Below are 27,951 nucleotides of genomic sequence, written 5' to 3'. Positions count from 1 at the left end.
TTTACCACAATCTATGAGCCCATTTACAGGTTTATAGTGTCAGAAACCATGAATCAGACTTAGACAAAAGTACAGTTAAATCACACTTGTTTAATAATAATAAAAAAGGTAAACAGAGTAAACATAGTCAAAACATAGCCAGGGTTCAGGAACCAGGATGACCTGCAACTCAGGTTGTACTGGAGCAACCACAGTGGGAGATTTCAGCTGAGCCGTGCGACTCAGGAGTGTTTGTAACGCCATGGCAAACTGATCCATGTGCTGATCATGCTCATCCAATCTGAACAAAAATATTACCAACAAGTGGATTGACTGCATCTTCTGAATTCATGGCCTTCGCCTACTGTCAGAAACCATGAATCAGACTGAGACAGAAGTACAGTTAAATCACACCTGTTTAATAATAATAATAATAATAATAAAAAGGTAAACAGGGTAAACATAGTCAAAACATAGCCAGAGTTCAGGAACCAGAATGGATACTCAGACAAGCCAAAATGTCAGGGAGCCAGAGATCATCGTAGTAGAACAGCAAGCTGAATCTGGAGCCAGAAAGAATGTCAGCTAAGCAAGTCTTTAACAGGAACACAGGAGAGCATCTCTAGAGATGTACCAAGGCGAAGGCAGAGATCATCTGGACTGGATGGCTTAAGCAGGCAGGACTGACAAGCAGGATATCATCAACAGATGAGTTACTGTGGAGAGATAGGAGCCGGCAATTATCCAACAGCTGAGCAGCCAGCTTTAAGAAGAGAGGCCTGAACCCAGCCCTGACAGTAGCCCCTTCTCAATGACCCCTCCCCCTTGGAAGACCCCCAGGTTTGAGGGGAAAACATCTATGGAAATCACGGAGGAGGACAGAGGAATGTACATCTGAGGATGAGACCCAAGAGCGTTCCTCCGGACCGTACCCTTTCCAATGTACCAGGTACTTTATGCGCCCACGGAACCTACGGGAGTCAATAATGGACTGTACTTCATACTCCTCATGGTTCTCAACCTGTACATGGTGAGGACGAGGCACCAAGGTGGTAAAACAGTTGCAGACCAAAAGTTTTGGTAAGGAGACATGAAATACATTCAAAATATTCATATTAGGAGGAAGATCTAATGTGTAAGCCACTGGGTTAATCCAGTAAAGAATACGGAAATACCCAATAAACCAAAGATCGAACTTCGGAGAGGGAACACAAAGTTGGAGGTTTTGAGATGACAGCCAGACCCTGTCCCCAACCTGGTAGGAAGGCGCAGGCAGGCGTCTGCAGTCAGCATGGAGTCTGCACCTATTATTAGCATGTCGCAAAGCCTCCTGTACTTGTGCTCAAGTGGAACGAAGACCACGGAGATGCTCCTCCAACGCAGGAATACTCTCCGGAAAAATGAGTCAGGCAACATGGAAGGTTGGAAACCATAGTTCGCCATAAACGGGGACAATCAGGAAGCAGAATTCAAGGCACTATTGTGATCAAACTCAGCCCATGGTAAAAGATCTGACTAGTTGTTATGATGCTCAGAAATATAACAACTAGAATTGCTCCAAGGATTGACTGGCTCGTTCTGCAGCCATATTAGACTGCGGATGATACGCAGAGGAGAAAGTAAGCCGAATTACCAACTGTGCACAAAAGGCACAAACTGACTACCCCTGTCTGAAACAATCATCTTGGGTAGCCCATGTAAGTGAAAGATCTCCTGAGAAAAAATGGAAGCCAGTTCCTTAGAAGGAAGAAGTTCTGTAGAAGCGGAATACAATGGGACATTTTTGAGAACAGGTCAACCACCATAAGGATGTGTTGCCCTGGGAGTTGGGTAACTCCACAATGAAATACACAGACAGGGTCCAGGTCCTCTCTCCATTGGGTATGGGTTGTAGGAGGCCCACTGCAAAGTGTCCTGGAGTGTTACTCCGAGCACACACGGAACAGGCAGCTACAAAGGTGGTTACATCAGCATGTAGGCTAGGCCACCAGAATTGTTGGGAAATGCTGGCCAAAAAGAGTTGATTCTTCCCAGGGTGGCCAGCAGCCTTGGGATGATGGTAAGTCTGGAGCACGGCAGTATGGAGACTCTCTGGGACAAAGCAGCGGTCACAAGAATTTTTTCACCCAAAGGAGAAGTGAGACTGGTGCGAACCGTAGCCAGAATACAATCAGGAGGAATCACCGTAACCGACTCCATCTTGGAAGTGGAGGAATTTTGCCATGACAAAGCGTCAGCCCTTACATTCTTAGTACCGGGTAAGAATGAGACAATGTAATTGAAACTAGACAAGAAAAGAGCCCATCGCGCCCTCCTGGGAAAGAGGCGTTTAGCCTCAGACAAGAATGTGATATTTTTATGGTCAGTAAGAATGACAAATGGCACAGTGGTACCTTCGAGGAGATGTTTCCATTCTTTCATGGCTAATCTCGTTATTGCACTCTGCAGGTTACAATTTCTTGGAAAAGTAGACACAAGGATGCATAACGCTCTCAGATGTAGGAACCTCAAGGATAAAGGTAATGTAGGATCAGGATGTGCCAACACTGGAGCAGAAACAAAGGCAGCCTTTAGACTCTCAAAGGCCTTAATGGACTCCGGGAGACCAACTCTGTGGGTTACCGTTCTTTCTGGTCATATCAGTCAAGGGCTTGACCAGAGATGAGAAGTTACGAATAAACTTCTGATAATAGTTGGCAAAGCCCTGTAGAGGATGTAAACCCACAGGTCGGGGGCCATTGTAGGACTGCTGAAAGCTTCTCTGGGTCCATTAAAAAACCAGCAGTGTAAATTACCTAACCTGTTCATGATGGAATTTGCACTTCTCCAATTTACAATAGAGATTGTTCTCTCCTCGTTTTTGAAGCACACGACAGACATCTGTATGGTGGCTCTCCAGGGACTTGGAAAATATGAGGATGTCGTCGAGATAACCTACCACACATAACTGAAACACATTTTCGGAGGACATTGTTAAGAAATTCCAGGAAAACTGCTGGGGAGTTACAAAGGCCAAAAGGCATTAAGAGGTACTATTAATAGCCTGTTCTGGTATTAAAAGCAGTTTTCCACTCGTCATCCTCCTTAATCCTCATGAGACTGTATGCCCCTCTCAAATCAAGCTTTGTAAAAAACCTTTGCTCCCTTGAGGCGGTCAAATAACTCCGTAATCAGAATCGGAGAGACATTCTTAATCGTGAAATGATTGAGATCCCTATAATCAATAAAAGGTCTCAGTTCACCACTCCTCTTCTTCACAAAGAAGAAACCAGCACCAGCAGGAGATGAGGATTTGTGGATAAAACCTTGAGAAAGTGTGTCTGCAACATACTCCTCCATGGTCTTATCCTCCAAGACTGACAAAGGGTAAAGCCGGCCATGAGGCTGAAGGTCTAGCGCGCAATATTATGACCGGTATGGAGTCAAACTACCGGCTTGATTTTTGTCAAAGACATCGCTAAAATCGCGGTATGATCTGGAGCCAGAAGGAATGTCAGCCAAACAAGTCCTTAACAGGAACACAGGAGAGCGTCTCTAGAGATTCTGGACTGGATGGCTTAAGTAGGCAGGACTGACAAGCAGGATAAAATCAACAGGTGAGTCGCTGTGGAGAGATAGGAGCTGGCAATTAGCCGGCAGCTAAGCAGCCAGCTTTGAGAAGGAAGGCCTGAGCCCAGCCCTGACATATATCTAACCATAGATATTGCAGAATGTTCAGACTTGTACAATATATACAGTCTGAATGTCTCTGGCTCAGCTTCTGCCCTATATAGCAACACTGGTGGCATGACAGTTTACGTTTAGCTAATGGAAAATGTAGGCCCAGGAAGAAAATAAAAATCAGACAAGGTTGGTCCTTTTTGTCACTTGGGAAAGATCATTTGAGGCTGCAGGAGTAGCCACATAGACTGGTGGATTGAGACTGACAGCTTCTAAAAAAAGTTGCACTTAAAGAGAGTGAGTCTGAAAGCAAACAGCTTCTGCCATGCCCCATCTTTAGAAAAAATTCTCTCTTCATTCTATGTCAACAGTGCACGCAGTGTTTGTATTAGTTAAGCAAAGATATACAGTATGAATGTATACCATATATTGAGTCCCAAGTCTTACTATGCAGAAGCCATAGTTTCCACTGGACAAATGATATCTAAAAAAAGCTGTATTCAGTTTGGAATAAATGGCTATATATTAGACTATATTTGCACTATACATCAGCAGTTTTTTATATGCATTTGGCTGATGGGTTGCAGTATTAATTTCGTTGACAAAAATAACACAATTTAAATTTACTAAAATACGACTAAAAAAATTTTGATGACTAAAATACCACGAAAATGGCATTTTAGTTAAAAAACTAAAACAAAATGCTTAAATAATGCATTACAATTTGACTAAGCCCATTAGATTTTAGTTGACTAAAATATACTGGAGATTTTAGTCAACTCAAATGTAGGAGATTGAACGAAAACAATTCAGATGAATTAAATATGACTGAAACTAAAATGGCATTTTAGTTAAAAGACTATGTCTAAAACGAAATCTAAATTTGACATCAAAATTAACATTGGTTATATATGGCAACGGCTAAATCTCTGTGATGTTCAAACCTTAATACCATAAATAATAACATGCTATTTATTTGTTTTACTCCAGGAGTATATAATGAGTTTGGAAATTGTTTAAATAATGCTTAAATAATGCTTAAATAATGCATTACAATTTAACTAAACCCATTCGATTTTAGTCTAAAAAAAATTAAAATGTACTGGAGATTTTAGTTGACTAAAATACGACAAAAATGAAAACAATTCAGATGACTAAAATATGTCTAAAACTAAAATGGCATTTTTAGTCAAAAGACTATGATCAAAACTAAATCGAAATGTGATGCCAAAATTAACACTGATGGGTTGCAAAGCACTGATTGACATGGCTCTGCCCACTCTCCTAAAATGAGGACTATCCCATGATTGCCATATGTGATGGAATGAAATGTGGGAGCTTTCTGTTATAGGACAGATTTACTGATTTAATTGGAGAGCTTTTTATTTGCTTGAGTCTATTCTCACCGTACCCTGTATATTTTTATGCATACCATACATAAGAATTTGTTTAAAACTTCTAAATTAAAAAATAATAAATAAAATTGAAGAAAAATAACTATCTATTTAGGCTACTATAATGTTTTCCATGATGCAGTCTCCTTTTGATCATTGAACTCATTAGGAAAGGAGACAGGACACACAGGAAAAACACTGGAAAACACGTCCTGATGATGTTTGTATTTAGTATGTCATTGTATTTAACAAATATCAACAATTGAAGAATATAACTAAAATGTTATATTTTATTAACACTTTAACAGTATTCTTTTTTTTTTTAAATGATACAATGAACAGTATTTGATATTACATACACTGTATAAAGGACCATATTACAACTACTATAATAACTATATTAGAATATGACTGATGCACAGCTATTTACTTTGGAATGCATTGCTCTACAGATTGGAATAAAATAAGCAAACATTTTCCCATTTGTGATTCAGACGGTCCGATTATTATTTGTAATACAAACTAAACATAACTGAAATCTCTGCCGGCAATAACCCAATTACATTTAGTATGAAATTAACGATGCCCTCCCGTCCAAGGGAAGAGAGGAAGGGGAAGAGATACTTTCAAGGCTGGAGGATCAGCTAATCTTACTGAAAAGCAACAAGTAATATTACTGACATGTTTACAACATTTAAGACCTTGAAACATCTCTACAATCTAACGGTTCTAAATTTTTGAGCACAGATTGTAATACAGTTATACTATGCCTGATATGTAAAATATCCCAGAGCTTGCAACAGTCCTGAATACCAGTAGATAAGAAAAGACAGATATATGTGTACTCTGTGGCTGTAGTGATAAAACACTGGTTTCAGTAACTCTACTCTTTATTTTTTATATTTACTTATCTTAAATTAATTGGAGAACAGATGGAAGGCAAATTTTACTAAAAAAAAATATTTTATAATTCCATTGATGTTCTTCTCCATAAAGAAATTGGATGTAGACCTATCTATGTATATTTAACTAATGTTCAGGTTTCAGTTGTAATCACTGGGTTCAATTATCACTTGACTATTCATATCTCTTAGAATGGATCATTCGTTTTCAGTGAAAGGGATTAGGTTAGAGATTAGACTGTATTAGCATTAGGGAAAATGGTCAGAAGGAAAAGTGTCGAGCCTATGGTTAATGTTTTAGGGGCTAAGTGACAAAATTAGTGTCAAGGGTTTGGAGTAGTCAATGTTTTAGGGGTTAAGTGACACAATTGGTCTGAAGATGCGTTGAGGTTTAAACAGCTTGTTCAATAAATGCAAAAAAAAGTGTGAACGGTATAAAGTGCAATGCAATACTCCCCATGCACACGTTCCTAACACTGGCTGTAGTAATGTTGGGTGCTATAATGACCACCGGCTGGAAACCGTAGATAATCAGAGTAAAGAAATGTCATCAACACACAAAGGATTCCTCAAAAGGGTCCAAAGATATAGTCACATGGTCACACGGTACACATACGGCAACGTTTCAGAGCCACGCAGGACTTGTTGGACAGGTCGCTGACGAAGGGGCCTCAGGTCACTGACAAAGGGGCCCTGCAAGGATCTGAAACTTTGTGGTATGTGTACTGTGTGACCAATATTAATATAGTTTTGTACCCTTCTGAGGAATCCTTGGTGTCCTGATGACATTTCTTTACTCAGTATAAAGTGCAAGCACATAGAACTGTCATTCCTCTGCTACAGCTGAATGCCAGGCTAATCAGAACTGGCAAAGCTCCAGCACGACAGAGCTTCCCTATCACACAATCATATTGGCCAACAAGGCAGCCTCCATTAGGGGCAAGGATGGGGGGCAAGTTCTGTCATTACCAGGAAGTGCTTAAGGTTTGCCTGTTCTGAGTAGCATGATATTCAGCTGTAGCAGAGGGGAATGAGTTACTGACAATAAAAATGTCCAAATTGGGCCCAATTAGCCATTTTCCCTCCCCGGCGTCATGTGACTTGTTAGTGTTACAAGGTCTCAGATGTAAATGGGGAGCAGGTGTGTTAAATCTGGTGTTATTGCTCTCACGCTCTCATACTAGGTTATTAGTAAGTATTGAACTCTAGATTGATTTTTGAGTTCAAATAAACTATATAATCTTTTTTCATTCCCTAATGAAAGGGGGGGGGGAAGTTACAACAACTGAAATGTGTTGACTCTGCAAAACTGTTATCATTGGAATAAACGTAGGTTTGTGCTTAAATATTACAGAATGGCATTTCGATTCCTATTTACTCATCCTTAAATGTTAAGGCCCAGTTACACTATTCCATTCCATTAAAACACATGTTGCTGCAATGCACGTTGCCTGGGTTTCTGTGTTCCCAGTCATTCTGAACCTTGCAAAGGCACATGCGCTGCAGCACAGTGCTGTGGTCTGCTGCCAGAAATACTATATACACCTTTTTTAAAGTGTTCTGAATGAAGCATTAGGTAGCCTATTCAAATGAATGGGCTGCCTTACCACAAGTTAACACACAGCATAAAGACTGTTAAGGTGCATGTGCTAATGTGCTGCAATAGTGTGGGCCCTTAATGACGGGTTATATGTTATCATATTGGTTAGTTTAATTGTTAAGATTCAGGTAGGTGGTGGTGTTAGAATTTGCTTAGCAGATAGACGTAGACCAGAGATACAGTGCCTTGAAAAAGTATTCATATCCCTTGACATTTTCCACACTTTGTCATTTTCCAACCAAAAATGTAAATGTATTTTATTGTTTTTTTTTGTGATAGACCAACACAAAGTGGCACATAATTGTGAAGTGAAAGGCAAATTATAAATGTTTTTACATTTTATTTACCAATAAATATGTGAAAAGTGTGGCATGCATTTGTATTCAGCCCCTCTGAGTCAATACTTTGTAGAAATGTTGCCCATTCTTCTTTGCAAAATAGCTCAAGTTCTGTAAGATTGGATGAGGAGCATCTGTGTACAGCAATTTTCAAGTCTTGCCACAGATTCTCAATTGGATTTAGGTCTGGACTTTGACTGAGCCATTCTAAAACATGAATATGCTTTGAGCCAAACCATTCAATTGAAGATCTGGCTTTATGTTTAGGGCCATTGTCCTGCTGGAAGGTGAACCACTGCCCCTGTCTCAAGATTGCCCTGTATTTGGCTCCTTCCATCTTCCCATCAACTCTGATCAGCTTTCCTGCACTTGCTGAAGAAAAGCATGCCCGCAGCATGATGCTGCCACCACTGTGTTTCATGGTGGGGATGGCGTGTACAGGGTCATACGCAGTGTTCGTTTTCTGCCACACATAGCATTTTGCTTTTAGGCCAAAAAGTTAAATTGTGGTCTCATCTGACCAGAGCACCTTCTTCCACATGTTTGCTGTGTCCCCCACATGGCTTCTTGCAAATTGCAAAGGGGACTTCTTATGGCTTTCTTTCAACAATGGCTTTCTTCTTGCCACTCTTCCATAAAGGCCAGATTTGTGGAGTGCACGACTAATAGTTGTCTTGTGGACAGATTCTCCCACCCGAGCTGTGGATCTCTGCAGCTCCTCCAGAGTTACCATGGGCCTCTTGGCTGCTTCTCTGATCAATGCTCTCCTTGCCCAGCCTGTAGCCTGGTAGGTTTGCAGTTGTGCCATTCTCTTTCCATTGCTCTGTGAGATGTTCAAAGCTTGGGATATTTTTTTTTTTTTAACCTAACCCTGCTTTAAACTTCTCCATACCTTTATCCCTGACCTGTATGGTGTGTCCCTTGGCCTTCATGATGCTGTTTGTTCACTAAGATTCTCAAACAAACCTCTGAGGGCTTCACAGAACTGCTGTATTTATACTGAGATTAAATTCCACACAAGTGAACTCCATTTACTAATTAGGTGACTTCTGACGGCAATTAGTTCCACTAGATTTTAGTTAGGGGGATGAATACAAATGTACGCCACACATTTCAGATATTTATTTGTAAATAAATGTTGAAAACCATTTATAATTTTCCTTCCACTTCACAATTATGTGCCATTTTGTGTTGTTTTATCACATAAACTCACAAAAAATAAATTTACGTTTCTTGAGAATCCTTTTTCAAGGCACCGTAGACATTGAAAGCTAAAGTGCTGTTCTAAGAGATGTAAGCAGGTGTATATCCCTGTGAATAGAAGCTGTCACATTCTCACAGGTTTGCTTTTGCAATACTGTATATAGTAAGTTTCTGGTAAAGAAAAAGAAGAACTGGTTTAAAATATATTGTCAAATTAAAACATTTGAATTATTTTAATTTACAGGGAGTGTTGTACTGTTGAATCATAGAAAGTACAAAAATGAAAATTCACTTACAGGTTAACACTGACATTTAATAATGCATTGAATCACATCCAGGCACAAAGTAAATGTCCATCTTATGCTAGATGACTGCATAATTTAAACACCATTTAAATTACTCTACATAACAAAGTCATTACTCACCAGCTGGGCCTGCCTGCGACTACGTTTCTCTGCTGCCTTGCCAAACCCAGCCAGGATTATCCCAGTGTCGTTGAGAGTGGAAAACGACACCATAAGCTCAGACTCCGGTGGTAAGGACACAGGCTGCATTTCTACATAGCCGTCATTAAGAACAGTTATACTGCGTGTAGGCTAAGGAGACAAAAACATATATAGTGTAATATACCGTGTAATTTATACATTCCAATCTTACAATATGATTAAGAAAGTGGATATATAGGCAGTACTATTTTGTTGACCAACGCAGTATTTTTCAATTTCTTTACTTTTACTATACAGTACTATAGTTTACTATACTTTCAAGAATGCTTTGTTTTCTTTGCCAGGTATGGTATAAGAATTCATAATATGCAATTACATTTGTGGCGGGGAGTTAACAAAACTGGAGCAGACACAATCCTGAAACAGATGAACATGGCAACCAATCAGCTTCTATCTTCAGCTTGTCCACTTAAGCTTTGAAAATGAAAGATAGAAGCTGATTGGTTGTCACGCAGAACTGCGCCAGATTCTGACTGCTCCTGTTTTGATAATCCTCCATAGTTAGTAAGGTTGAATAAAGACAACAGTCCATACTGAGTGAGTGTCTACAGTTGTCCATATCCCTGTACATTGCACACTCACATCAGTCCCTATCCTCAAGGAGCTCACAATCCAAGATCACCATTCATATACTAGGGCCAATTTTGGACAGAAGCCAATTAACCTACCAGCATGCGTTTGGAGTGTGGGAGGAAACCAGAGTACCCAGAGGAAACCCACGCTGGCACAGGTAGAACATGCAAACTCCAGGCAGGGTCTTGGTTGGGCTTTGAACCAGTGACCCTTGTTACTACTAGGTGAGAGTGCTAACCACTACACCACTGTGCCGCCCATCATTGTGTTAGAGAGCAAATAGGTATTCCCTGTATTTTTACTTTCCTACGGCTATCTATTACGGCCAAAACTTGACAACAATTTACTGCAAGTCACCAATTAATAAAGAATTTGGATTGGCATATGAACAGTTATTTTTGTACACAATAATTATTTGATGGCTTAGTAGTTATAACTATAGAACACAAAATGCATTCTTGAGTATGAACATAGTATAGTCAGACGGGAACACCAGTAGTCCCTAACTCCAGGCAGATGTTAAAAAATATCAATGAATGCAGTTATTTCTTATTTTTTTGTTTATAAAAAATAATCAAATATTTTTAGTGTACTGTATATAAAATAAATGTTTGAATGTGTCTTGATTTCAGTCTGTTGTAGTGCTATACATAGTGGAAGCAAACTGGGAGAAGAAAGAGCAATCACCTGCTACTTGCATAAGGGCTGAAAAAAAACTGTTAATAAGAGGAAGGATAATCTCTTCCGGCTATTCCTTCCTATACCAATCACAAGCCGCAGCAGAAAAAAGCCAGGTCACAAGGCTGGCTATCCAGATGTGTAAATCTCGGGACTGGATGGACAGAAAAGCAAATATTCTGGCAGGTAAAACAGCTCCTATATATGCATTTTAACTGTGTATTTAATGGTTGGCTGGAGTTCAGATTTTAGCGAAATATCTTCCTGGTTTAGCCTCCAATGTCACCCTTCCACCTCCAGCCTCCACATTGGGTGTAGAATCATCATTCCTATGGTCCAGTGAATGGAGCTGGCCTAGAAATGTGTACCAAACCAAGAAGCAGACCAGAAGAGGTTTGTGTAGCACAAGTATTCTCTCTTTTTTTTTTTTTTAATGCAGGCACGCACAAAAATACATTTTATTTTAAAAATAGGGGGAAATGAGCATTTGCTCTGAATCTACCAAGGGAGCAAGATCTTTAATAGGTTTGTAAATGAAAGAAACTGAATGAGTAAGGTCACAAAGAATTTCATATCTCAGCTGCCAAAGCAATATAACTTTCCTCTATATCAATATTACTTTTAGGCTCCATTAGGCAAAAAAAAAAAAAAAAAAAGTAGATGATTTAATCCAAAGACAGACTGTTCTGATTAATTAACCTAGAGCAGAATTTCTGAAAACTGATAAAACACAGCTCCATATCAGTCCCTAGCATTTTGTCATTGAGATTCCCTTCCACTGTCATAAAGGGACACACAAAGATAAAGATGGGGTAGAAGCCATCTTGATGTTTCTATTTAATTGGGCAACAATGGGGGTATCCTATACAGATACAGGGAAAACATATAGACATGTAGAAAGTGTCTATGCTAGAAAATAAAGCCAAAATACAGTTTCTAATAAATCTTTTAAAGCACTGTGTGATGGCTTTCTGTAAAGACATCGGGGGCCCACCGCTGCTTTAAGAGACCTTAAACTATAACCAAAGGAAAAACCTTATTTTTAGGTTTGGACAGAGTGGTCAGGGATTAGAACACCTGTTAGGTCTTTATTTCTGTCTCTGCCTCCCATTAAAGTGGTTGTAAACTCTTACAAACCACTTTGACCTACAGGTAAGCCTAGATTAAGGCTTACCTGTAGGTCCAAGAAATATCTTCTAAACCTATACGGTTTAGGAGATATGTGCCCGAAGACAGGCACCGCTGTCTACGGCGCATAGGCGCACCAAGCGCGGCATTTCCAACTACGGAGCTGCCGCGCGTGTCGGCTCCCGTGTGCCGCAGCGGCGGAGCTGCGAGACCCCACCAAGAAGATGGATGCGCCGGACTACAGGGGACAGCGGTGACTTCGCTGGCTCCTGTGTCAGGTAAGTGACACATAATGGGCTACTATACGATGCATAGTAGTCCATTATGCTTTGCCTTTGCAGGGAATGAAAGAGGAAGTAAACTCATCAGGGTTTACTTCCTCTTTAAGGAGATTCACCCTCTCTATTTGTCTTGTTTACCATTATCATTGAGAGTGAAAGTAAAAGAAAATCCCAAATTTTGGGTTGTCCCCAGAAAAGTAATAGAAAGGAAATCTTCCAATGGAGGCACTAGTTCTGGTGACCTGGGGGTCCCCAAGAAATTCCCTTATTTTGCAGAGATTTCCTCTTACTTCCTGTTTGGCTATAGGACAGAAAGTGAAGAGAAATGTCTGCAAAATAAGGGAATGGGACACAAAGGGTGAAAAAAAATCTGACAGGGGTTATAACCCTCCCTTACTCTATCCAAAATTAAAAAAATTAAATAAAGTTGTGCCCATAGTTCTACTTTAACCCAATGAAACAATGGTACATGGAGCTATTTTTATTTTTTGGTAAAAAGCAAATCCTAATTAACTAAACAGATGATGGTGATTGTTAGGGATCCACGTCTCTGTTCACATATTTGGCATTAGTTGACTTCATGATTGAGAGTCTAGCACCAAATGACCAGTGCTGCAGAATCCTTTTTGAGGATTCTTGGAGCTTACACAAACTATTATCTGGTCTTAAAGGAGAAGTATGGGTTTGTTTTTTTCCCCCATTATACTTACCTAGGTGGATGCAGCATCGCTCCGATTCTGCATTTGTCCCCTGGCATCTCTGCACTGAGAACTGAGCCATCGAACACCCCCTTGGCTCCCCGAGCAGAGAGCTGTTGACTGTCAATCAGCAGCTCTCCTGCTCCTCTACGCTCACTGCCGTGAAGAGGCGGGGATCGGCTGTCTCAGCGGCTCACTGAGAGGTTGAGACAGCGATCAGCCCAGGCACCTGGCAGATCCAGACTTCCAGAGTCGGGATGACTTGGTGCCTGCACTGATCTGTGTGACGTCAGCAGAGAGTGGACTTCAGACCAATCTCTGCTAAAAACGGGTCATAGGAGTGCAAAATGGATTACACTCCTGTGACCCTTAGGAGAAGCCCAGCCAAACGAGGTCAGGCTGGACTTCTCCTTTAACAAGGAGCTTACCTTCCAGTAGGTATACGCTAGGGAACATGGAGTAGTCATAGAAGCTGAAGTCATATCAGCAGGGCAGAGATGCTGGGATGGTAACGCAGTCAAGGAGACTTGCCTAAGATGCCGAACATTAACATAATTTTGACAAGGTTTAGGCACACTCAGAGCAGACAAAAACTAGTAATTAGACAAGTTAGGAAATATAGCCAGGAATTTAGGGAGCAGGAAACAGGCAATGACAGGGTTGAAAAGGACTTACAGGACAGGACCAGCAACCAGAAAGAAGTACAGGATTACATAAAAACTCTATTTAGTTGCAGAAATGTCAGTGCCACAATGAGCAACCAGTATATTATGGTCCCTGCAGACCTAGGACTTCGGATCAATCAATACAAGTCCCCCAATCAACAAAAATCCACTTGTTGAGCATGTGGGGTCATGCCAGGGCACAGAAAAGGAGTTTGTAATGCAGCAAAAGCAATAGAGGGTTGGAGGAGAGAAAAACCAATAGGCAGACAGAACAGAAGGAACATAACCAAGTGCAAGAGACGAACCACAGAACACAAGAAAGTCAGACAGGCTTTGCAAAGAGAGGCATTTTCCAGAGAAAACCTTTACTGTACCTTACAGATGCAAAAGATAACTAAATGCTTGGCCACATGAACCCACCACAGGTAGGTTCCTGACAATGGGGTACAGTTGCAAATGTAGATAATAGTAAAAAAAGTAAAATCTGTGCAAAAAATACTGAATTTGTTTGAATTAATTGAGGTGTTCCATTTATGACATAAAAATACACAACAGTATCTTCCATTAATAATTCAACCATATTTGTTTTCCAAAAGAGGTATATTAAACATTTAAATGCTGTACTTATTCATCCATTATTCATATTGCTATTAATAATAAATATTGTATTCTGCTCACCTCCAATTTACAGCCTTTTCTCACACCATAAGCATTTCTTAGCAAGTCAAAGTTTGATCGTGAAATTTCCAGATTTCTTATACAGCCAACATAGGTTCTGCTGACTAGTTGTCTCCTAGATGAAGTATGAAAAACTATGGTTTTTACTGTTGACAATTTGACATACAAAAAATAAGAAAATAAAGAATGAGGAGCCGAATTTTACATTTATATTTGTTGGTATTTTCATAACTAAAATTACCATTCACTCGTAACTTTTTTGAAGAAAAATAGCCAATACAGAGGTTTATTTTACAAAATGCAATATTGCAGGACTAGGCTGCAAAAATAAATAAAGAGACAAAATAGATAAATAAGTAGTCAGTGTGGCGGGAACGGGTGGCAGGGCCTAGCCCGAGCTGCCTCTGTGTGTCCATAAGACAAACACAGACCGTGGTTCGGCCCTGCCCCCCGCTTCCACCACACTGACTACTTAGAGGAAGCTCGGGAGCAAGCATGCAGGAGTTCCCTTATAGCAAGCAGCTTGCTATGGTGGGCACTTGGCAAGGGGAAGGGGCCAAGGAACGCCTGTAGGGGTCCCTAGAAGAGCAGGATCATTTAAATAGACTCCTCTAACCCTTCACCAACTCACCCTGATCCCCACACTTTTTGTTTGCAGGTGAGGGGAAATTAAGTGTGGCCTCACTCCCCTCTGCCGAAAATTCACATGTGACATAAAAAACATCTGTGGTGGAAAAAAATAAAACACCCAACTTTCCCTCCCCCAGCTTCTGCAGTAGAGGGAGTGACGCCATCATTTTGCAAAATAATTCCCGGGGAATGTACTACAAGTTTTGTGAGAACAGAAAAGTGCAAGATAGTCTTCAAAGTGAGATTTGGGTTACTCAATATTCCCTATGATCTCCCTGGAATTTATTTTATTTTATTATTATTATAGGATTTATATAGCGCCAACAAATTGCGCAGCGCTTTTCAACATGAGGGTAGACAGTACAACTACAATACAATTCAATACAGGAGGAATCAGGGCCCTGCTTGTTAGAGCTTACATTCTAGGAATGAGATTAGGAACACCTTTGCTTATGTGCTGCTGGGGGAAACCAGGGGGAAAGGGTAAGTATGTTATCTAACTTTTTTCTTTACAAGGGTTTTTATTTTATTTTACATGGTATTTCAGCAAAAGGGTAAAAAATGCCACGATAAAATATAGATATTGATGTTTAAATGCTAGGTCTGCTTTAACTAAGATGTTGGGAGTGTTACAACATCAGCAAGAGTTGTTTATTTCTGCCTGATCCATCAGCATTGGATGGTGTGTTACCAATAAATGTATGCAACCTGATCCAAGTCAAATTCCAAACCCAACATGTTGGTTCCCTAAGATCTATATATTTGTTTAAAGATACTACAGGAGGTCAGTGTAACCTACCTTACCACTCTGGACCTGGGAAGACCACCAATGTATATAGGATCTTTGTCTGACCTATTCAAGTCTGATGCTGTACCAGGTGCCTCACCCAGTTTGGTCTCTCTTTGACTGGAGTTGAAGGAGTCCATAACAGCTAAAATACCTTTGCAACAAATATAATATTGTTAAATGTTATATATTAGGTATATATTACAATAGATGTAATTAAGATATAGGTTTCATAAATAACACTCCACAAATACTGTCCAATTTAAAGCAGTTGTAAGGTTAAACATTTTTTTTACTAAAATAAAAACATGTTATACACCTGGAGGCAGTTTGGGGCCACTTTGTACAATACCATTGCACAGAGCGGCCCCAAACCTCCTCATATGGGGTCCCCTCCAGCACACAAACTGTCATTGAATTTACTGACAGTTGGCAACCCTGAGTTGTACTGTAGCCACTATGAGTAGAAAATGTCCTGGTGGAAGTGTAAATAAGTGGGTAAAATAGTGCTCTATCATTGGTGTCAGGGGGAGGATTAGTTCCCCATAGTTGGTGTCACTGGAGGGAATAGTGACCCATCGTTGGTGTTAGTGTGAGGAATAGTGCCCCATTGTTGGTGTTAGTGGAAGGATTGTGCCCCATCATTGGTGTTAGTGGGAGGAATTGTGCTCCATTGTTGGCATCAGTGGATGGAATAGAGCCCCAAGGGCCATAAATAGGGAAGAAAAGGGCTGAAAATGGCCCCCCGGGCCGTAGTTTGGAGACATCTGCCTAAATGCATAGAATGTATTATAACAAAATATATTCTTATGTCAGTATGCATTTGGATCTAATTTGTATATAGCCTAATTTGTAGAGTATTGCATGATCACAGCATTGAATGATATACTGAATAATGAAGTTCGCAATATATCAAAAATCTTACCTTGCTTTTTGTTCCGTTGGAAAGCAACTTTATACCAATTGCCATCATTATAACGTCCATCAGTTGTTAATATCAAAGGTCCTGAACCAAGTTCCACTGACAGTCTCAACTTTCCATCCACCATTTCCAGAGACAAGAAATCTCTCTAATAAAAAGAACATGAATGACAGTGTAAAACTTTTCTGATTCAACCAAAGCATTAGAAATATTACATGTTGAGCACATCTACAATTGTAGTAAGTGGCACCAGTGCCTACAGCAGTTTCCAACTTGTTATTGTTATTATACCCACTTAATAAAGAACACTATTTGATCCATCTATGTGTAGCCTGATTGGCTGATTGTACCAAAGCCAATTCATCAATCGACTTAGGTACAATTAGCTATAACCAATGGCAATAATCATTGTGTTCAAAACACAACTTCACTGCAAGAGGGATTCCCCCATCAACACTGACTGTGCTGATGGGGAAATTAAGCAATTTTCTTTCTGCCCACCCATGGTGGAAAGATAGAAATTCAAATCATCTATGGCTTGCCTAAAACATTCCTTGGACAAATGTCTCACACATTCATGATCATAAGAATTCATTGACTAAGGCTATTGCCGAAACACATCAGATTTATTGTTTTATTGGCCCTCTGATGTACCAATAAATGACACTTCAAGGATTACAGTTTTGCCGGATCTTCTTACTACTAAGATAAGAATTAATCTATTACAGAAATCCCAACAAAGCTCCGAAAAAAAACGTATTCAATCTTTTACGTGGATGACAGTAAGATATGAAAATGCCTAATTATTAGTAATAACTAATGATTAAAAGGAAATCTGTATTAAAAAACAAGTGCTGACCACCTTCTGAAAATGCTAGTTCCATAAGGCTCTGAGGAAGTGGAAAAATCCTCGAAACGTGTCAACCAAATATATTATCTGATAACCCCATGGGATATGGGTAGTGGTACATGGACTTTTAAAGAGGAATAACATGATGTCATTTTATTCCAGTTAATAAATGTGAGTACAATACTTACTGTACTTCAGTTGTTCAAATAAAACTTTTTACTAAGGATAATTTGTCAGGCCACGAACCTTCTATCGTTTCTTTCTTTGTTCTAGTACTTTGGACTCCCCCAAGTTGGCAAAGGCAGCAGGGCGTGCATTATCCACCCAGTAGCATCCCAACAGAAGCAAAATTTCCACTTAGGCCCACCACACAGAGCAGGAGATTTTTCTGTTGGTGGTGAAAATGCTAATTGTCGTGCTGTCTCGGGCTTCCATTCCACCTCACTCTCTGACTTGGAACTGGCATGTAGTAAGTGAAGCCAGGACTACTAATCTACATACTTTTGCTGGATTGGAGAAAATATTGAGGGTCCATTCACACTGCAAGTGTTGGCACAATGCATACTAACGCACGTTACATATGTCATGTTGTGATCCATTGTTGGTGAAAACCCAGCACATTAACCCAATGCACTCTGATGCATATGTATTGCAGTGCACCCTTGTGTGTGTTAATGCATTACCATGTGTTTTATTTAGTGAACTGCATAAAATGGTGCATGTCCAATTTTTATGTCCATTATGATGCCTTGGCTGTCTATTCACTTTAATAGGTTGCCTTAATGCAACATGTTAACATGAGACATAATGTGCATTATTACAATGCACCAGAAAGGGCAGGTGTGAATCCAACATGAAGCCTTGAGACTGATATGACAGCCAGGAATCCAACAATTTCCGAAGGGGAGGATAGCAATGGCAAACTTAAAATTCTCTCATTATAGATTAAACCTTGCTAAAAAAAAGGAAACAAACAGGCTCATCAAAGCTTTGCATTACCGTTCCATTAGAAGCAAGATAAAGCAGGAGACCATTTGGTGAGAATGTCCGAAAATGTATGACTATCTGTGTTGTTGTGGATCGCATATTCTTTTCCACTATAGAATAACCACTGCCATCAAAGTAAAAAGATGTGTCTTCATCCTGGGGGCTGCAAAAATGAATGCAAGAAAAATAGGACATTAGGGACAAATACCATGGCTGAGCCAGTGCTGGGCAAATCCCACTTCTGATTTAGAGGTTTCAAAATGCTTAGGCATATAGTTGACCTAAAATACTACTTTGTACAATAGTTTTTCTATAAATAAAACAATATCCCCAACATGGCGCTTTGTACTTTGTGTCTTCATTTATCAGTAAATAACCAAGAGATGATATTGTGAGTAGTAATTTACTGCCATCTGCTGGTTCAAACTGACATTACATGTTTCATACACCAATATTAGATATGTGTTAGCCGTATTATTGGCCTCTTCACTCTTTCCTGCAGATGGAATTGTTAAGATACATCTTTCAAGAATAAGTATTATATTTCAAAATCTACTGGAAAGAAGGGGAGATGCTCTTTTATATCCATTACATTAGGCATTTTCCTCTGCATACTCCACTACATTATACCGGTGAAGCACCTGTCAACGAATTCGGAATGATCTCAGACTCAAACTGATATTATTGTCACAATTCTAAGGCCTGTAGACACTCTAAATTGCCTTGGTTCTGGTAAATAAGCCAAAAAATAATTGCATAATAAAAGGGCTGAGGAATAGATGTAGGAATGTCCTTCCAAGCATAGCTGATGGGTGTTAGTGGCCGTAGTGAACGTATTCTTTCCTTATGTTGTCACTTAGAAAGTGTATTTGCAACAAGTGCAAAAATGAAAAATTCCAGGTATCAGAAGAAATATTTACTGTGCCTCTATATGGCCCTGGTGTCACAAGAAATGCTCAAACCAGCCGTGTTTTCTGCTTTTGCTGGGCCTTGTATAGCTATATAAAGTATTCTGGTTCAATCATTCATGGTCTGACAGTCCCGTCGGACCATGAATGATACAATTTGCAATTTAGTATGAGAAAATAAGGGTTCTTTCACACTAAGGAGTATTGCAAGCTCTTTTGCATTAAAAAAAAAGTGCCTAAAAAGCTCAAGAAAAATGCTTCCCTTTAAAATCAATGAATGTGTTCACACTGGGGCGGTGCTCTTCCCTTGCGGTGAAACAAATCCTTTGGAGCATGTTTAGGGAGCTAAAAAAATGTGCCAAATATGCACCCTTCAATTGCGATGCATTTGGTGCGGTTTTTGAGTCACCTGTCCTTAACCACACCACAAAATCACTGCAAAAATGCATTTTTGCAGCGGATCAGTGTGAAATTGTCCTTACCAAGAGCGTGGTACTCCAGTTTTAGTAAATCTCCCCCCAAATGTTTCAGTTCAAGTATTGAATTGCAGTGCCAGTTTATCTGTACTTTGTAAAGTGAGAATAATGAATATCAGCCAAAATTTTACACGCTCTTGCTTAAGGGCACTTTCACACTGATCCGTGGCAAAAATGAATTTTTTTGCCACGATTTTGCTGCGATTTTACCAAGTTTGTGTTGAAGTTAAAGTGGATGTAAACCCTCGCATATACCCAGTGAATTGAAGAGCCTTAGCTGATACACAGGGATGAAACAAATCTCCCTAAGGTTTACATGTATATCTGCTGTCTTCATCTGTATATATCCTTTAGAAAGTGCTCATCGTGTTAAAGTTTTTCTCTTCCTGGTAAACGCTGTGAGTGGATTATTGGCATACAGCCAAGACAGCTGATTGGAAGAAAGGCACACACCCCCTCTCCTTATAGGCAAAGGAAGAAAGGAATGTGCACAGCTCTGTTCTTAGAGGGCAAGCTGACTGCTGATATATTTATAGCAACCTCCCCGACACACTTCTATCTCTCAGGGAACGTGTGAGAAGTTATCAGACTGATAACAGAGCTACTGAGCAAGAGACAGCTACGGGACACAGTGCTTTGGGGAGAGATAAGAAAACACTGCAGATATATGTGCCCAACTCACATTTCACAAATCGGGTTTACATCCACTATAAGGAAATGCGATTTAAAAAAACTGCACCAAAAATGCACCACAAACTGATTTCACAACAAAATGAATATTCATTCTTGGTGGACAGTTGCAATATGAATCTCTTTAAAATCTGGGACATCACTAGCACATGCAATAATGACAAACTCTGGAAAAAGGTGGGGTTCTAAAATGGTAAAGTTTCTGTTCTAGACCCCCAAAACACAGAGGAATATACAGGGCGCTGAATTCAGACTTTCTAAGGCCCCTTTCACACTGGGACGGGAGCATCATCGGTGGTAAAACAATGCTATTTTTATCGCCTCTTTACCCTAGTTTTAGCGGTGGTATCGGCCGCTAGCGGGTGGTTTTACACCCCTGCTAGTGGCCGAGAAAGGGTTAAATCCACCGCAAAGCTTTGCCGGTGGTATAGCCGCGCTGTCCCATTTATTTCAATGGGCGGGAGTGGTGTATACACCACTCCTTCACCGCTCCAAAGATGCTGCTAGCAGGACTTTTTTTACTGTCCTGCCAGCACACCGCTCCAGTGTGAAAGCCTTCGGGGCTTTCACACTGTAGACACAGTAGTGGCTCTTTCAGGGTGCTTTGGAGGGTGCTATTTTTATTGCTGTAGCACCTGCAAGGCTCACCAGTAAGAAAGGTCACTGAACTTGTCACTGGGCACACTAGCTCCCATTCATTAGCACTCCACAAGGCGTCCAAAGCAATTTTATGATAAAATTGATTTATAGCAGAATAGAGCCAACTCGTTTTGGGGACCAAACATATTCCCCCTTCATCAGAGTTTAAGAATTCTGACTGTGCTTAAATGGATTCAGGCGAGCAGATACCAAATAAAACTGCACTGTGATATACTGCTTGGAAAGCTTCAGAAGGAAAGGTTACCCCAGTATCAGTGACAGCAAAAAAAAATGATGTGATGAGTGATGAAGGGGGAATGTGTTTGGCCTCTGAAATATGTTGGCTTTATTCTGCTTGAATCGATTTTATGTTTAAAGAACTATTGAACCCACATTTATTATATTGCATGTCACCAGTTCTTGTCCATGTCTGTGAGGTCTGCATTTGTTTTCTTTTTTCTTTTTCTTTCTTCTAATTTCATTTGTTGATCAGCCTTGTTAACAAGTCTGTTGTTTTTCAAAAGAAAAAGCTCCCTTCCAGATGTATCAGTTTACAGGGATGGAACTAACCATTAAATACAGATTGGTGCTTGCGGTGATCAGTTTTTATTTATGTAAAACTTTAACCCCAACAGGAAAAAAACAAACAGTTATATCAGTATATTATAAAGTGTTAGCTGACATTTGACTTTAATGTGTTAGCGTGTTTAAATATGATAATATATTTAACACTCTGCTGTGTCCCCTGTGTTCCTTCATCCAGAGTAAAGCCACTCTAATACAGGAAATGCATTACTGGCCATATCACCAAAGTGAAAACATGGGGGGGGGAGCCTATAAAAAGAAATCTAATGCAGCCACCACATGTAAGGGTTGGTAAGCTGTAATATATTCAATTTTTGATTTTGGCTTTAATACTGCTTTCGATTACCTTAGACTCTTGGACATTTGTTTGTCGCTCTCATTGGATTGTGTATGGGAACACAGGACTAGGGATGAGCCGAACACCCCCCGGTTCGGTTCGCACCAGAACTTGCGAACGACCCCCGCGTTCGGTACGAACGTTAGAACCCCATTGAAGTCTATGGGACTCGAACGTTCGAATTGGAAAGTGCTCATTTTAACGGCTAATATGCAAGATAGTGTCCTAAAAAGGGTTTGGCGACCTGCCTCCTGCCTCAGGGGACATGGGTCACTGCAAAAAAAAGTTTTAAAAACTACCGTTTTGGCGGGAGCACTGATTTTAATGACGATTAAAGTGAAAAAAAAAAAGTGAAATATTCCTTTAAATATGGTGCCTGCGGGGTGTCTGTAGTATGCCTGTGAAGTGCCACGTGTTTCCCGTGTTTAGAACAGTCCCTGCACAAAATGACATTAAACGGAAATAACACCATTTAAAACTGCTTGCGGTTTTAATGTTATATCTGGTTCCTGCAATATGGTTGAAAATCATTGAGAAACATGGCATGGGTAGCCCTCCCTGCCCATTACCAGCCTATTTGGGTCTTGTACGCATATTAAGGGGAACCCCGTACCCATATTAAAAAAAGGAAATGCGTGTGGCCCCCAGGCCCTATATACTCAGAACAGCAGTATACAGGCGGTGCAAACAAGACAGGGACTGTGTAGGTTTGTTGTGTTAAGTTGAATCTGTTTGTCATTTTCAACCGGTACATTTTTAAAGTGTAGCTCCAGTCAAAAAAACTATCTTTAAGCTTTTTGGAAAACATAGGGAAGGGTTATCACCCCTGTATAATTTGTTTTGTCGTCCATCTTTTTTCATCTCACTTGCTGCTGTCTCCTTGCGTTTGCAAGTAGGAGATGTTTGTAAGTTGGATGTTTGAAAGTAGGGGCCTGCCCTATATTATAGCGGTATGTACTGGGTACAGAGCACGCAGACAGCACGCACTATCTCCTAACACTACTGACTGCAAGCTCTATTATTAACCACTTGTTAGCCCAATGTTTGCATAAAGTGAAAGATGAAGTTATGCTGAGTAAATAGATATCAAACATGTCACTCTTCAAAATTGCACATGCCCGCCAAACGTCGCTACTTAAAAAATCCCCATAGGCGACGCTTTAAATATTTTTTTACTGGTTACATGTTTTGAGTTGCAGAGGAGGTCTAGGACTAGAATTATTGCTCTCGCTCTAACATTCTCGGCGATACCTCACATGTGTGGCACATGCGAGCACATGGGGACATGGGCGCTTTAATTTTTATTTTATTTTTTTATTGTTCATTTTACTTTATTTATTTTAGTTTGACATTTTTTTTCCCAAAAATATATTTTTGATCACTTTTATTCCTATTACAAGAAATGTAAACATCCCTTGTAATAGGAATATGGGGTGACAGGTCCTCTTTACAGTGAAATCTGGGGGGTCAATATGACCCCACATCTCACCTCTAGGCTGGGAAGCCTGAAATAAAAAATAAAAAAAAGATTCTGGCTTTGATCGTACTGGCGAGTTGGTAGAAGCACCGGAGGGCGGTGAGGGGTGGGGGGCGTCTATGGCTGGGTATTTCAGGGTATCACCGAGTATGGCTGGGTATCTCTGAGTATGGCTGGGTATGGCAATTTATGGCAGGGTATTACAGAGTATTGGCGGGGTATTGGCGGGGTACTACAGAGTAATAGCAGGGTACTGCACTGCAGAGTAATGGCAGGGTACTGCATTGCAGAGTAATGGCGGGGTACTGCACTGCAGAGTAATGGCGGGGTACTGCACTGCAGAGTAATGGCGGGGTACTGCACTGCAGAGTAATGGCGGGGTACTGCAGAGTAATGGCAGGGTACTGCACTGCAGAGTAATGGCAGGGTACTGCACTGCAGAGTAATGGCGGGGTACTGCACTGCAGAGTAATGGCGGGGTACTACAGAGTAATGGCAGGGTACTGCACTGCAGAGTAATGGCAGGGTACTGCACTGCAGAGTAATGGCGAGGTACTGCACTGCAGAGTAATGGCGGGGTACTGCAGAGTAATGGCGGGGTACTGCAGAGTAATGGCAGGGTACTGCAGAGTATGCACTGGTATTGCAGAGTATTGGCAGGGAATTGAGGGGTTAAATTCGGTGAGCAGCGATGTGGGCACTGCAGATGCAGCCCACATCGCTGCTGACACCGATCTCTTTCCCCTCCGCTGTACCGATCGGTACAGAAAGGGGAGGGAGGAACAGGCGTCATAACATGACGCCGGTTTGTTTCCAAGTGATCACTCCGTCATTTGACGGAGCAATCACGTGGTAAACGGCCGCTATGAGCGGCCGTTTACCGTGATGCGCCGGGTCCTATGGACCCGGCGGTCACGGATGCTCTCGAGTGCGCACACCTCGGGGCACGCGAGAGCAGAATTCTGGGAGGCCGTTTATTAACGGCCTCTCTGAGTTAAACAACCGCCCTGAAGCCGTTAATCGGCAATGGGCAGTTGTTAAGTGGTTAAAGCTAGATCACTAGCTATATAGGTGAGGTGAATATAGTGGTGTATACTGCAGTCAGGGCACAGACAACAACCACTACACAGCAGCAAGATAGGAAATCAGCCAAAAACGATTGGTGTGTACTGTGTTGAAGGTACACAGAACACCCACTGCTTCAGATGCTAAGTAACACACTACAGGAGGCCGCCTTAAAGGCGGCCTTATATAGTGTGGGGCGTGCACTACACAGCCTGAGCTATGATTGGCCACAGGCAGGATGCCTGTGGCCAATCATGGCTCTCCTCGCTGCCGGCGCTGCGATTGGCCAAGCATGCGGGGTCACAGTGCATGCTTGGCCAATCATCGGGCAGCAATGCACTGCGCCAACGCAGTGCATTGTGGTCCGCGCGAGCGTCACTCGAATTTTGACGCGAACAGCCAAAACGTTCGGAATTCGCCGAACGGCCGAACGGCCAATGTTCGAGTCGAACGTACGTTCGACTCGAACACGAAGCTCATCCCTACACAGGACACTCTTTAATGCAATTACTAGGTTTGTTTTCTGGCTGTTATTGCTCTTGCTACCTGTTCTTCACTATTGACTTTCTAGTGCAAATTTTGGCCCTACAAATTAACACCAAGGCATGTAGATAAGATGGGACCAGTACCAGGATGCTTGGTTGACAGTTGCAGTAAAGAGCCCACCAAGTTTAGGAGGACCTAGGACAGTCTGATTCATTCTACATAGAAGCACTCGTATATTGTCACTTCTAATGTATAAGCTTGGTTTCAAATGCTGCAAAATATATCATAAATGTGGTTGTCTGTAGAGGGCATTATGCCCAATAATAATCTTTCAGTATACAAGAGCAGTTAGACTGAGTTCTTACATTTATGGCAGGACATTACCTTGTGTTAAGCATTTTGACTTTGAATTCTGAAGGATATTGAAAGCTAGACTACGTAGGCTCCAATGAACACTACCAACAGTCCATCTGATTATAACTTACCCAGACATGCAATAAAGCGCAAACATACCCATTTGATTCCCTTATAGTTAATGTAGTACAACAAGACTAGCTGGTTGACATCACTACAAACATACCTTCCATAGCATCCAGCACATCTGCCCTGTCTTTCTCTATAGTTCCATAAACCAACAGATCTGCCATTCAAGAATGCTTCTCCCATACATCCCTTAAAATCTGTTGTTTGCAGTGTCGGTGATTTCTAGAATCAAATAATAAATTCACAACTATTAGATCTCATCATTGATACGTTTATGTCTCTCTATTATTCCTTTTATAAACAAGTCATCCAAAGAAAAAAAATTGCTGGAGTTACTAGAAATATGAAAAGTTTGATTTGTCATTCTTCTACACTTTGATAAAGTCCAGAGTGAATCTGAATATATCAATAATATTTTAGAAACACAAATTATATCTTTGGCTGTGAAATGGGAAGGGCTTTGGATGGCTATATCATTTTATAATCTATTGTTTATCATCTATTTTGGCTCACTACATTACGGATAGCTAAGCTGTTTGCTACTGAATATTTTTTCTTCCAGGCAATCAATCATACAATACCTGTAAGCCACTGCCAATGCCTCCAATAAACATTAATGTGGAATTATCTATATGAAGAATGGAAGAGATCCCTGGAGATGATGAAGATTTGGTTGATGTCTTCTGAGAATTGTTGGCTTCTTCTACGGTCAGTGTTCCTGATCTACCAAACCTATTGTAAGATATATATGATTATAAATCAGCTTTTTTTTATGGTAACTTATACATAAACTATACAAACTCAAGTGAGAAAAATCTAACAGCAGCTAATCTGAAGGTCAACAGGTTTAACTACAGACTTGGGTGGTCTTTCTCTGATAACTTATTGCTTGCACAAAGATTTGAATCTTTATAACAAAAGAGCAAGGTCTTTCTTTGCTGGGGAAAATGTGTCTGTGCAATAATTACAACCTGGATTTGGACATGTGACCACCCAATATGGTGCTTGGCAGGATATATATATATATATATATATATATATATATATATATATATATATATATATATATACACAGTGCCTTGAGGAAGTATTCATACCCCTTGAAATTTTCCACATGTTTGTCCTGTTACAACCAAAATATTGTTATGTGATAGACCAACACAAAGTGGTCTTTCCATTTTGGATGATGGATTGAACAGTGTTCCGTCAGAAGTTCAAAGCTTGAGATTTTTTTTTTTAATAACCTAACCCTGGTTAAACATTTCCAAAACGTTATTCCTGACCTGTCTGTTGTGTTCCTTGGCCTTCATGATGCTGTTTGGTTATTAAGGTTCTCTAACAAGCCTCTGGGGGCTTCACAGAACAGCTATATATTTATACTTAGATTAAATTACACACAGGTGGACTGTATTTACTAATTAGGTGACGTCTCAAGGCCATTGGTTCCACTAGATTTTAGTTAGGGGTATTAGAGTAAAGGGGGCTGAATACAAATGCCCACCACACTTTTAAGATATTTATTTGTAAAAAATTTGGAAAACCATTTATCATATTCCTTCCACTTCAAGATTAAGTGCCACTTTCTGTTGGTCTATCACATAAAATCCCAATAAAATACATTTATGTTTTTGGCTGTAACATGACAAAATGTGGAAAATTTCAAGTGATATGAATACTTGTTAAAGGTACTGTTGCGTGTATATATATTTATACATGTATGTATGTATGTGTATGTATATATATATATATATATATATATATATATATATATATATATATGTGTATATGTGTGTGTGTGTGTGTGTGTATATATATATATATATATATATATATATACCGTATATACTCGAGTATAAGCCGAGATTTTCAGCCTCTTTTTTGAGGCTGAAAGTGCCCCCCTCGGCTTATACTCGAGTCATCGCCGTCTGCCTGCCCGATCAGCGCGTCGAGCAGACAGACGGCGGCCATTCTACTATTCAAAAGCCGCGCCTCCCTGTCTGTGATAGGCGGAACACTCAATTTCTCAGCAGTCAGTGTTCCGCCTATCACGGACATCCGCTCATTCTCATACTACGGACGAGGATGAGAGGATGTCCGTGATAGGCGGAACACTGACTGCTGGAAAATTGAGTGTTCCGCCTATCACAGACAGGGAGGCGCGGCTTTTGAACAGAGGAATGGCCGCCGTCTGTCAGACGAGGAGAGCATGGCACACAGAGGCTGCAGATTGGCACAGGTAGGCAGGGATGGACGGGACACAGGGACGGACGGGACACAGGGACGGACGGGACACAGGGATGGACGGGACACAGGGACGGACGGGACACAGGGATGGACACAGGGACA

At 40.6% G+C, this 27,951-nt stretch overlaps 1 protein-coding gene across 1 annotated transcript in view; it reads right to left on the bottom strand.

The window, feature by feature from the left end:
* Positions 1–27,951, bottom strand: part of LAMA1 (laminin subunit alpha 1) — a 227,636-nt gene that overhangs the window by 23,236 nt on the left and 176,449 nt on the right. Inside the window, exons 47-53 of the mRNA XM_077492481.1 lie at positions 26,187–26,337; positions 25,703–25,827; positions 18,472–18,622; positions 16,626–16,770; positions 15,713–15,854; positions 14,284–14,398; positions 9,502–9,672 (exon numbers count right to left, since the gene is read on the bottom strand). Of these exons, the coding sequence (XP_077348607.1) occupies positions 9,502–9,672; positions 14,284–14,398; positions 15,713–15,854; positions 16,626–16,770; positions 18,472–18,622; positions 25,703–25,827; positions 26,187–26,337 (1,000 nt within the window). The remainder of the gene's footprint in view (positions 1–9,501; positions 9,673–14,283; positions 14,399–15,712; positions 15,855–16,625; positions 16,771–18,471; positions 18,623–25,702; positions 25,828–26,186; positions 26,338–27,951) is intronic.

Source organism: Lithobates pipiens, unplaced genomic scaffold (genome assembly GCF_037356315.1).
Source record: "Lithobates pipiens isolate NorthernLeopardFrog02 unplaced genomic scaffold, aLitPip1_a1.2 Scaffold_19, whole genome shotgun sequence".
NCBI classification, from domain to species: Eukaryota; Metazoa; Chordata; class Amphibia; order Anura; family Ranidae; genus Lithobates; species Lithobates pipiens.
This window is presented reverse-complemented; position numbering and strand designations above follow the sequence as displayed.